Consider the following 13,108-nt stretch of genomic DNA (forward strand, 5'->3'; position numbering starts at 1 on the left):
AATTGACTTTCTAATTCAATATCATGACGAAAATTTTGAAGATAAAAGCAAGGCCATACAAATATATAAATAACATAAAAAAATTTTTTCATGAAATAACCCCCGCTATTAATACTTTTATAAATATTGAATGAAATTCTATAAAAATTGAAATTAATGGTTGTTGAACTTAATTATTTTTGAAGTGTAAGTCTGTTAATTTATGAATTTTAAGTCTGTGATTATTATTTTGTTAATTAATGTAACCATATAAACCAATATGTTTAAATTGTTTTTTTGAAGTCAGTATTTGTATGATTGTAATATTATTATGTCAGTTAAATTACAACGTGCATTGCTCAATAAATAATTAATAATTATCAGTATTATTTTCTTCAAATATCCAAGAAATCTTCAAGTTACAACAGGTTATGGGCCCAGGAGTGCTTGAATATAAAAAAATTTTTGGATTAAAGAAGAAAATCGTCAGTCAGTATTTCAATATTAGTCAGGTCAGTCAAGGTTGTAAAATTTTGAAATTAAATCATGGATTCCATTAAATCGCACTTGGAAACATTGTCAGAAAACTCACAAGGAGTTGTAAATTATGTATCTTGGAGGTTCAAACTGGATTTCGCACTAAAATCAAAAGATCTACACGAAGTTGCAACGGGTGCGAAAGTCAAACCACAAGGTCCTGCAAACAACGATATACAAACATGGGAAAAGAAAGATTTAGAAGCCCAAACGCTAATTGGCTTAAATGTAAGCAGCAATATTGCAATCAAAATAGCAAATTGCAAATCGTCTCATCTAATTTTATCAAAGTTAGAAACCCTGTATGGCAAAAAGTCAGAAATCACTATTGAAGGTTTACAAAGAAATTTTTTTGGATACAAATATGATGTAAATAAATCAGCTGTTGAAAATTGTATGCAAATTATTCAATATTCTGAGGAATTAGCTGCCTAAGGAGAAGAAATTAAAGAAAGTTGGACGATGACTAGAATTTTAGGAATGCTACCAACTAATCTTCGTCATTTTCGAACCGCTTGGGATAGTGTAAATGTAACCGACAAAAATTTAAATACGCTACTTGAACGTCTACGATTAGAAGAAGATAGATTAAAACAAAACGAATTTGAAGATGAATCATCAACTCAAAATGTATTTATGTCGAAATCTAACAAAAAATTTAGTAAATTTACTTCTCAATTACCAAAGAAGACAGGAGTCGAATGTTTTAAATGTGGATTAAAAGGACATATTAAAAAGGACTGTCGAAACAAACCGTGTGCCAAATATTTGGAGTGGTGTAAAAATAATTATTCTTGTAATACATGTAATCAAAAAGGACACTTTTCGAAAGATTGCTCTAACAAAAATAATGAAAGAATTGCTAAACCAAGTTACAATAACTCAAATCGTCGTGTATTAATAACTGTAGGTTTATCGACTGTCGAAATGAATGATTCAAAATCGATAGATAAGTCAGGAAACTCATGGATTCAAGATTGTGGTGCAACACAACACATAACATTTCATAGAGATTGGATAATCAACTTCGTAACACTCGAAGAACCTGTAATGGTCACAATTGGCGATGCTACAAAATTGGATGGTATTGGAATTGGTGACGTAGAGCTAGAAGCTTTTAATGGACAGAAATGGTACGAAATTATCTTGAAAAATGTACTTTACGTGCCTAAAATGAATTTTAATTTGTTTTCTGTAACACAAATGTTAGACAAAGGTAACATGCAAAAAGCAGATGCAAACCAGTTAGTATTTACTACAGCAAGTATGGATGAAATAGTAGCAATAGCTAAAAGACAAGGTAAACTATATAAAATGATGTTTCGCAAAGAAAATCCTGAAAAATGTTTATTAACTAAATCTGTGAAAGTCTGGCATGAAAATCTTGCACACCAAAATATCAAATATGTGAAGAAAATTTTGAAAAAGAACGAAATTAATTATATAGATGATTGGAATGAGTATGTCTGTAAAGGTTGTATTTATGGAAAACAACATCGTATATCTCATCCGAAAAATGATAAAAGTTGCTGAGAACCCACTGGATATGATTCATGTAGATCTATGTGAAATGAATATTCGATCTATTGGAGGAGCCAATTATTCCCAATAATTCAAAGATGATTTTTCACATTTTCGTACAGTTTATTTTCTGAAATCCAAAGATGAAGCTACTTCGGCAATAAAAGCTTTTATGAACATGGTTGAAAAATATTTTTCAAGAAAAGTCAAATGTCAAAGGTCGGATCATGGTACTGAAATCAAAAATACAAATGTAAGAAAAATTCTGGAAGATCTTGGCGTATTCCATACGAAGTCAACGGTATACTCACCACAACAAAATGGTCGAATCGAAAGGGAAAATAGAACAGTAGTTGAAGCCGCACGAACAGTCATACATTCTAAAAATATAAAACGAATCTCAATTTAGTTAGAGAAACGAACTATATAGGGTGACGCAGTGGAAGTCTTGTTGGATCGATAGAAGATGGCGCGTAAATTCAAACGGAGATTTACTAAATCAATATTAGTTATGTGAGGTTGGCCCTACTGTTTGGTACAACTTAAGGTGTCAACAGGGTATTGAATAAACGTAAGTAATCTCAATTAAATTCTAAAAGTCTGTGTATTTAATTTTTTTTTTTGTAAAATTTCCTTCAAATGTTTCTACTATTCACAATTATAATTTTTTATCAAATGTACAGTATACTGAAACAATAACTTAGCATAATTTATTTTGAAATGTGAATGGGTCCACACATAACCTAAGTTTTTTTGTATTTGATAAAATTAAAAAAAAAAATTTAATATTTGTTTAAAGGAAACATAAATTAATACTAACATTCACAACGATGATTCCTGGTGAGTTTCTTTTAAAAGTAAAAGTGCATACAGATATATTATTATATTATTTTTCTTTGAATAGAATATATATATATGTACATTCGGTCAAGGGCCGATTGCCGTAACAGTACGGGCGAGGTGTATGGATCTTCGAATCAATTTAGATCGACTTCACCACCACCTAGCGCCGCGAAATGGAGAGTGGTTGTCCCTTGTCGTTAATAGGCGGCTGATGGCCGGCACCAATGTGACAAGGGCCACTAGGCGGCTTGATTAATGGATGCACCAGGAGTCACCACACACGGTAATTAAAAAAAAAACTTAACTAATATGATTTCCTAAATCTAAAATGTTTTGTTAAACCTCCAACCTTTTATTAATGTCACTTTCCAATTTATTTTAGAAAATGTCCTTTTGGCCGGCAAATTAGTTGATAAAGAGGAAAAAAAAGATAAATACAACTTACATATTCATTCACGAAATGGGACCGGGGGTTGAACAACCGGACGGCCAGGAGAGAAACGCAGCAGCACACAGCGGAATCACCAGGTGATCCTTGAGGTATTTCAGATTTTTCTTTATTAATTCGTGTTGATCGAATCGGCCTGCATGCGGTGGTGTTGCCGCTGATGGGTGATGTTGAATTTCCAGAGGAAAAAAAAAAGATGATATGACCATGCGGTCGCCCACTCGTAACTGGTATCACCAGGGTACTCCACGTGAATATTTATCGTTGTTTTTCTTTTTTTTTATTGTTTTTGTTTAATAATTCGTTGTCGATTCATTAATTCTAATCACGATGTCGGTCCAATTTAATTAATGTTCGATTTTATTTTTTTTTGTTTAATAATCGTTGTCGATTCATTAATTCTAATCACGATGTCGGTCCAATTTAATGAATATAATTAGAAGCTCTTCACTCGCTCGATGCAAAAGTTAAAGTATTTCCTCTTTTCCATCAAGAAACCATCAGATCACTTGTTGACTCGTTGTTTTTTGTTTTTTTATTAGTGCTTCACGACCTTTCGCGCCGTGTTTACCGCCTGCGATGCTGCCTGCGATGCTGCGTGCGATTCTGTGTTTGTGCGTCGTGTGCCTGGCCAACCGGGTATCAACTTTCGGCCATTTTTTTTATTTTTATGAATTTTGTAATGAAACCAATTGTATTTTGTGAATGAAATTTTTAGGTGAATTTTAAATGCATCAATAAATAAAAATAGTTTTGATCTTTCTTTTTTTTTTTTGAAAATGAGGTTTGGGGAATTCAAATTTTGATATTTTTAATTTTAAATTAAATTTGAATGTTTTACTGACATTTTTGTTTGTTTTTTTTTTGTTTTTTTTTTTTTTTTTATAAATTTTTCCTCTTTTTTTTTGTTCGGTGGGTGTAATGTAGCCTAAGCCGAAACTCTTTGTGTAAACACAATTCCTGAAGGATTCTCGTTCCTTAGACCCAATTGGCAACAATTAATGTAGATCATTAATGAAATTTTAATTACTTTTACTTTTTTAATTAAAAAAATTTTTTATTTTATTTTATTTTATTTTTTTTTTTTTTGTGTTGTAGCCTTGGATCCAGGAGGATATTATCCGAGTGGAAAATATGAGCATAGTCTCATCCACCCCCACTGGCTAAAATGCTACGGCATTTCCTCTACTCTCTCATTGTAGGGCTTAATGTCTTCAATGTGGGCTTTATATCGCGTATGAGTGTCTACGCACTCGAGCTCGCATGAGACCGGTGACGTGAAGCGTAAGATGCGTCGGGGCGCAGACCACCTGGGAATGAATTTCTGCGCCTCGTCGAAATTGGCTAATCCGTGCACCTTTTGCAGGACCACTTGGCCTTCGGAGAAATGGTGTTGCTGGGGCCGTTTTGCGTTGTGAAAACGTCTGAGGCGTTCGTGTGCCTTCTCTAGGGCCTCATTAACGTTATCCTGTGAGGGAGGGGGTTCGACACCTATTAACTCCTGGAGGTTCCAACGCAAGCCGAGAGGGCTTTCCATTTCCCGGTTTAGGAATATTGAGGCCGGGGTGTTTTGGGTGGCTTCGTGAAACTGGCTATTGTGAGCATGTTGGAAATAATGTATGTATTTGTCCCATTCCCTATGGGATGATGGTGCGTATTGCTTTAGCAAAATGTTCAGTTTCATTTTAAGATCTCTGTTCACCCTTTCGGAGGCGTTAGAACTAGGTCTATATGGGCTAGTGAGGAGGTGTTTTATCCCTCATTTGAGACACATGTGTTTGAATTTAACACTAGTGAAGCACCTAGCGTTGTCCGTAGATAGATATTTGGGGGGTCCGTAGCGAAGCCAAATCTTGTTCAGAGTGTCAACGGTTACTGCTGCAGTGACGCGTCTGACGGGTATAGTCTCCAGCCACTTGCTGAATCCGTCCAGCATCACTAGGGTATATCGGAACCCATTCCTGGAAGCCACTAGGGGCCCTACGTGGTCTATGTAAACACGTTCCCAGGTGTGTTTAGGGACCGTTGATGCTAGGGGTGCGCCTGAAGCGCGGTTTGATGGTTTACAGCGTTGACACTCTGGACAGGACCTGACATATTTTTGGACGTCCTTATAGAGACCCGGCCACCAAAAGCGACGGGCGATCCGACGATGTGTGACGCAAATTCCACAATGACTTGCCGTTACGGAGTCGTGGTAAAAGAACATTATCATGTTTCTGATGGCTTTGGGGACGGAAATTCGTCTTAGGCGATGTTTCCCCACGAGTTTCACCAGGACGTCAGATTTGAGGGCATATCCTGTGACATCTTCCCCAGATTCAATTCTGGAGATGATGAGTCTATGCTCTTCATCTTCTTCCTGATGTTTTCGCAGAGAGGCAAAGCTTTGGGGCACCTCGTCCAAAAGGTGGATTTTAGCGCCATCAGAGGGAGTTAAATTTAGGGAGGGTCGAAACTTCAGGGGTACCTTGTATTGTGAAAAGCCTACTCAAGGCGTCGGCCACGGCGATACGAGTACCACGAATGTGCTCTATGTCGAATTCGAATCGAGACAGTTTTAATGCCCAGCGGCCCACACGACCCAATTGCTTCGGATGGTTGAAAATGAAGGACAGAGCGGCGTTATCGGTTTGAAGCAAGAACTTGGTCCCTAGGAGATATTGTTTGAACTTTTCTAGGGCCCAAACGATAGCGAGGGCTTCCTGTTCGTAAACTGGATAGTTTTGTTCCGCTGCTGTGAGCTTCCGGCTAGCATATTGAATGGGGTGTAGACCGTCTGGGAAATGTTGCATAAGCACGGCCCCGATCGAGTTCTGACTCGCGTCCGTCTGGACGATGAAACGCCTTTTGAAATTGGGGAAGGCTAGAACGGGGGCTTCTGTTAGGGCTCGCTTGACATTGGCGAAGGCTTCGAGCTCTCTATCTCCGAAATGGAATTTGACATCCTTTTTCTTCAGCTGATTGAGGGGTGCGATGACCTCGGCGAAGTTTGGAATGAAGCGTGCGAAAAAGGACGCCATACCTATGAAGGACCTTAACTGTCTGAGGGTTCGGGGTACCCGGAGATCCGATATAAGGGCCACCTTTTCTTTATCGACTTCGACCCCAGCTGATGAGATGACGAAGCCTAGAAATTTGATTGACGGCATGCATAGTTGCATCTTTTTTGGCTTAACCGTCAATCCAGCGTTTCGTAGTCTTTGGAAAACTATTTCGAGGTGTTCTAGGTGACTTTCGAAGCTGGGGCTGTAGACGAGGATGTCGTCAAAGTAGGGGATGACACACTTATATCTCAGATCCGCGAATAATCCGAATATCAAACGATTAAGGGCCACAGGGGAGACACTCAGGCCAAACGGGACCTTAACAAATTCGAAGTGAGCCGTCGGGGTGGAGAAGGCCGTCTATTTCCTGCTCGAATCTGACAGTTTAATCTGATAAAAAGCTGAACATAAATCGATCGAACTGAAGAAGGCTGCTCCCCCCAGGCATTGAAAAATGCTGTCTGCATTCAGGCTTGGGTAAGCGTCGAACACAACTTTGGAATTTAGCTTCGTGTAGTCGATACATAGCCTTGGGGAACCATCCTTCTTTTTTATTAAAAAGGCAGGTAAGCAGTACGGGCTTTTGGATTTTATTATGACGACCTGGTCCATTAAGCTGTTAATATGGTCGTCCATTTCTTTGGCCTTAGGTGGAGATAGAGGGAAGGGTGGGCTTCTCACTGGGATGTCGTTCTTCATCTGAATCGAGTAGTCATAGTCCCGGGCACAGCCAATTCTGTCCGTTAATACGTCGTCAAACCCGGCCATTACCTCCTTTAATAGCTTTTGTTGCGGGCGTGATAGAGTCGGGGACATGATGGCATTACATTCGCTACCATACGGTTGGGCTGTAAATGGGATGTTACGCAGTGGATCGAATCCGAAAACCACCGTGGAATTGATGAAATCCAGTTTGGCTTTCATCTTGCACAGCGCGTCCACTCCCAACAGTAAGTCATACGTTAAGCCGTGTAAAACCGGAAAACTCATTGGCCATGAAAATTGACCAATTTTTATTGAACAATGTAATTTATTGTTTAGTGTATTAATTGCACCATTGGCCAAGGTGACGTTGAGGTGGATTTTGTCAAATGGCCCAGTTTCAGCTTAACTATGGAGGTAGCGAATTTTTTGGAACAGAAACTGTCTGTAGCTCCGGAATCTAAGAGACAAATAAAGGAAAGAGGCCCCACCTTCACGGTGATCGTAGGGATGGAGGTCCTACGAGGTTCGTACGCCAGGAGTTTGCGACGGCCAACTAAGGCGCGAGGGCGTCTTCGAATGAAGGTGGATGAAGTTTCGTGTAAGTTGGAGGTTTCTAAAAGTTTTTTGTGTTTTTTGAGGTTTTGTAATGACTGTCTGCTTTTTCTGTTTTAGGTTCCATTTCCTGATAGAGGGATTCTCGATCACTGATTTGCCTAATTTCGCGGGCGACTATGTCGAGGTCCATAAAGCTTTGAGGAATGGCCTTGAATTTGCATAAGTCGTAAGTTTTTCGGTTCATGCGAGCCCAGAGCAGCACGATGACCTCTGATTCCGACATGGACGTGCCGAGAATTTTTGACTTCAGCTTGATATCCTCGATGAAAGATATGAATGATTCCTCTGGCTTTTGCCACCGGTGTAGATGCTCGGACACCAGAAGTGAGCGGTCGGCTGGTCCAAAGAAATCATCGAGTATGCGGCCTCGAATTACTTCCCATGATGGAGCATATTTAATATTGTGGGCCCACCATCTCTGGAAGTCACCTTCACAAAATTGAATGAGGTGGGTCATAAGAGGTTTTTCGTGGAGGATGCCAAGATCTGACAATTTTTCTACGTCCTCCATGAATTGAATGATACCAGCTTTGGAAATGCCGTCACACTTCGAAACGTTTTTAAAAAAGGTATTGATATCAACTTTATAATTAATTTTGTACATATCATTGTCACCAATTGAGCTGTTTGTTTGTTTAGGTTCAGCTTAACCCTGAGCGTGGGGCGATTGGGGAATATTTCGACTTAGACTACATAACAACTCACCCATATTTATCAATTGGTTCTCCATGGCCTGAAGACGGTGTAGGTTGTCAGCACTAAGTTTGGTTTGGGTTCTTATAAAGTCAAACACACGTGATGGAGGAGATTGATGTGTCGAAGTTGATGGAGCTGTTGACGTTGAGAATGTGGTGGCTGTTGTGGACGTCGATGTTGAAGGCGCCGTCGTGAAATCGAGCCATGGAAGTTGGTTGACTACTGTATTTGGCGGCGGTGCGATGGGTTCTGACATTGTTGTTGGCGGCGTTGTGAAGCCCGGAGAAGTCACCTCGGGTTGTGGATTACAGCTGGTGGCGGGTGTGAATATGCGTCCGCTCCTGGTGTCCGGCATGTTAGACTCCGCGATTGTTCAACGATTGTATATGTAAGTGTTCAAGAAAACAGAAAAAGATTTGTAGAAATAAGCTTAATTAAAGTTAAAAAAAATTGAAAAAAAAATTAAATTTATAAGATTATACAATTAATACGTTGTTTATTTTCGAGTTGTCTTAGATAACGACGATTGAAAATTACGCCATTTACCATACGCTCTGTTACCATAAAACGAATCTCAATTTAGTTAGAGAAACGAACTATATAGGGTGACGCAGTGGAAGTCTTGTTGGATCGATAGAAGATGGCGCGTAAATTCAAACGGAGATTTACTAAATCAATATTAGTTATGTGAGGTTGGCCCTACTGTTTGGTACAACTTAAGGTGTCAACAGGGTATTGAATAAACGTAAGTAATCTCAATTAAATTCTAAAAGTCTGTGTATTTAATTTTTTTTTTTGTAAAATTTCCTTCAAATGTTTCTACTATTCACAATTATAATTTTTTATCAAATGTACAGTATACTGAAACAATAACTTAGCATAATTTATTTTGAAATGTGAATGGGTCCACACATAACCTAAGTTTTTTTGTATTTGATAAAATTAAAAAAAAAATTTTAATATTTGTTTAAAGGAAACATAAATTAATACTAACATTCACAACGATGATTCCTGGTGAGTTTCTTTTAAAAGTAAAAGTGCATACAGATATATTATTATATTATTTTTCTTTGAATAGAATATATATATATGTACATTCGGTCAAGGGCCGATTGCCGTAACAGTACGGGCGAGGTGTATGGATCTTCGAATCAATTTAGATCGACTTCACCACCACCTAGCGCCGCGAAATGGAGAGTGGTTGTCCCTTGTCGTTAATAGGCGGCTGATGGCCGGCACCAATGTGACAAGGGCCACTAGGCGGCTTGATTAATGGATGCACCAGGAGTCACCACACACGGTAATTAAAAAAAAAACTTAACTAATATGATTTCCTAAATCTAAAATGTTTTGTTAAACCTCCAACCTTTTATTAATGTCACTTTCCAATTTATTTTAGAAAATGTCCTTTTGGCCGGCAAATTAGTTGATAAAGAGGAAAAAAAAGATAAATACAACTTACATATTCATTCACGAAATGGGACCGGGGGTTGAACAACCGGACGGCCAGGAGAGAAACGCAGCAGCACACAGCGGAATCACCAGGTGATCCTTGAGGTATTTCAGATTTTTCTTTATTAATTCGTGTTGATCGAATCGGCCTGCATGCGGTGGTGTTGCCGCTGATGGGTGATGTTGAATTTCCAGAGGAAAAAAAAAAAGATGATATGACCATGCGGTCGCCCACTCGTAACTGGTATCACCAGGGTACTCCACGTGAATATTTATCGTTGTTTTTCTTTTTTTTTATTGTTTTTGTTTAATAATTCGTTGTCGATTCATTAATTCTAATCACGATGTCGGTCCAATTTAATTAATGTTCGATTTTATTTTTTTTTGTTTAATAATCGTTGTCGATTCATTAATTCTAATCACGATGTCGGTCCAATTTAATGAATATAATTAGAAGCTCTTCACTCGCTCGATGCAAAAGTTAAAGTATTTCCTCTTTTCCATCAAGAAACCATCAGATCACTTGTTGACTCGTTGTTTTTTGTTTTTTTATTAGTGCTTCACGACCTTTCGCGCCGTGTTTACCGCCTGCGATGCTGCGTGCGATTCTGTGTTTGTGCGTCGTGTGCCTGGCCAACCGGGTATCAACTTTCGGCCATTTTTTTTATTTTTATGAATTTTGTAATGAAACCAATTGTATTTTGTGAATGAAATTTGTAGGTGAATTTTAAATGCATCAATAAATAAAAATAGTTTTGATCTTTCTTTTTTTTTTTGAAAATGAGGTTTGGGGAATTCAAATTTTGATATTTTTAATTTTAAATTAAATTTGAATGTTTTACTGACATTTTTGTTTGTTTTTTTTTTTTTTTTTTATAAATTTTTCCTCTTTTTTTTTGTTCGGTGGGTGTAATGTAGCCTAAGCCGAAACTCCTTGCGTAAACACAATTCCTGAAGGATTCTCGTTCCGTAGACCCAATTGGCAACAATTAATGTAGATCATTAATGAAATTTTAATTACTTTCACTTTTTTAATTAAAAAAATTTTTTTTTTTATTTTATTTTATTTTATTTTTTTTTTTTTTGTGTTGTAGCCTTGGATCCAGGAGGATATTATCCGAGTGGAAAATATGAGCATCGTCTCAAATATAAGGCCATTATCCTGTCGCTGGATTTTACGTCAAAAAGGAGATGGTCGGATGAAAGCAAGACGTAGCCAGAGGTTTTGAACAAGAAGAAGGTGTCGATTATTCGGAAACTTTTAGTCCTGTCGCTCGTCATGTGTCAATAAGATTATTATTCAGTTTTGCATCACCAAACAAAATGAAATTAATAACTTTTGATGTCAAAACTGCCTTTTTGTATGGCGAACTGAATGAAGAAATATATATGCATCAACCCGGAGGATTTACAGATGGTACTAATCGTGTATGTAAACTAAATAAAAGTCTTTACGGATTAAAACAAGCCCCGAAAGCCTGGAATGAGAAAATATCAAAATATTTTAAATCATTGGAATTTGACAGTACAGACGACGATCCATGCATTTATTACAACGCAAATAGAAGTGTAATAATAGCATTAGTTGTGGATGATGGATTAATCATTGGAGTTAACAAAGAAATGATATTCGAGACTCTAAATAAAATAAATCAAGAATTTGAAATTACTTTTGATAAAACTTTACAAAATAGTCTATCTTACCTCGGTATGCAAATTGATTTGCGTTCAAATGGAATTTTTGTTAGTCAACCAAATTATACTTTAAAAATCCTTCAAAGATTTAAGTTTGATACAATGAATGAAGTATCCACCCCCAATGGAACTAGGAATGATAACAAGTCAGGAAAATTATATAAATGATAAACCATTAGAAAAATCAAAACCGTATCGGGAAGCAATAGGAAGTTTACTATATTTAGCAATAATTTCACGTCCTGATATTAGTTTTGCAGTGAATTATTTAAGCAGATATAACAGCAAGCCGATGAAAACCCATTGGAAAATGATTAAACGAATTTTTGCCTATTTAAAAGGCACAATAAAATTTAGAATTTCTTTTAATGGAAGTAGTCAACTTATTGCCTACACAGATTCCGATTATGGAGGAGATGTAAATACGGGACACTCAACTAGTGGAGTACTTATTATGCGTGGAGGTCCTATTGTATGGTATTCTCAAAAACAACGTCTTGTAGCTACATCGACTGCAGAGGCTGAATACAGAGCTGCCGTTTCTTCAATTGATGATGTCTGTTGGTTACGTCGAATTGGTAAAGAATTGAATATTTTAGAAATTGAAGAACCTACTACATTATTTATCGACAATCAGTCTGCAATACACATGTTGAAAAATATGTCAGATGGAAAAATAACAAAAGGAAAGAAACATATAGATATATCAAGAAAATTTATTCAAGAACACATTGAAAAAACAGTAAAATTGAAACATGTTAAAAGTTCGGATCAATTAGCTGATATTCTTACCAAACCACTTGCAAGAAAAATTTTCCAGAATCTACGATCAAAAATAATTATGGAGGAGTGTTGAAGTTAATTATTTTTGAAGTGTAAGTCTGTTAATTTATGAATTTTAAGTCTGTGATTATTCTTTTGTTAATTAATGTAACCATATAAACCAATATGTTTAAATTGTTTTTTTGACGTCAGTATTTGTATGAATGTAATATTATTATGTCAGTTAAATTACCACGTGCATTGCTCAATAAATAATTAATAATTATCAGTATTATTTTCTTCAAATATCCAAGAAATCTTCAAGTTACAACAATGGTTCATGCTATAAAAACTGCTAGGTATTGGAATCAAGAAAAAAATTAAAATTTGTTGGGTTATCAAATAGTTGATTTGGTATAGTAAGGTAGAAAATGAATAAAAAAATTGGCATTCGTATTTTAGTGATGTGCCAACTCGGAAAAAACAAAACTCGATTTGAACTCGAGTTGTGTAACTCGAGTTAATTAGATGAGAGAGTTAATGTTTTTTTAAAATTTTTACCAATTTATTTCCCCACCTTTACATTAATAGTAAAAAAAAATTAGAACAGACAAATGATATTTTTATCTGTTTCAATTCTTTCATTTTTATATTATTTGTTTATAATGTATTGGAAGAGTTATACTAACTGAAGTAAAAAAGATAATTATTGTTTGAAATCAAATCATTTATTTATGTATTTTTGGCTTGAATTTCAATTTTTAAAAATATTTATATTTATTATTAATAAAACTATGTAATTATACAG

The 13,108-nt window shown here is 36.5% G+C and overlaps 1 protein-coding gene and 1 long non-coding RNA gene across 2 annotated transcripts; both read left to right on the forward strand.

The window, feature by feature from the left end:
* Window positions 1-7,162: 7,162 nt before the first annotated feature.
* On the forward strand, window positions 7,163-8,260 carry LOC123302437. The gene is made up of 3 exons (XR_006535518.1): window positions 7,163-7,325; window positions 7,417-7,678; window positions 7,753-8,260. It is a non-coding gene; the product is annotated as an uncharacterized LOC123302437 (long non-coding RNA).
* Window positions 8,261-11,644: 3,384 nt separating this feature from the next.
* LOC123302945 (secreted RxLR effector protein 161-like) lies at window positions 11,645-12,394 on the forward strand. The gene has a single exon (XM_044886039.1). It carries the CDS (start codon window positions 11,645-11,647, stop codon window positions 12,392-12,394), a length of 750 nt encoding a protein of 249 aa, XP_044741974.1.
* The last annotated feature ends 714 nt before the right edge of the window (window positions 12,395-13,108 follow it).

This window comes from Chrysoperla carnea, chromosome X, assembly GCF_905475395.1.
Source record: "Chrysoperla carnea chromosome X, inChrCarn1.1, whole genome shotgun sequence".
Taxonomy (NCBI): Eukaryota; Metazoa; Arthropoda; class Insecta; order Neuroptera; family Chrysopidae; genus Chrysoperla; species Chrysoperla carnea.

Bases quoted from the DNA above. Each gene is read 5' to 3' on its own strand.
- LOC123302945 (XM_044886039.1), top strand. From the start codon at position 11,645: ATGAAGTATCCACCCCCAATGGAACTAGGAATGATAACAAGTCAGGAA.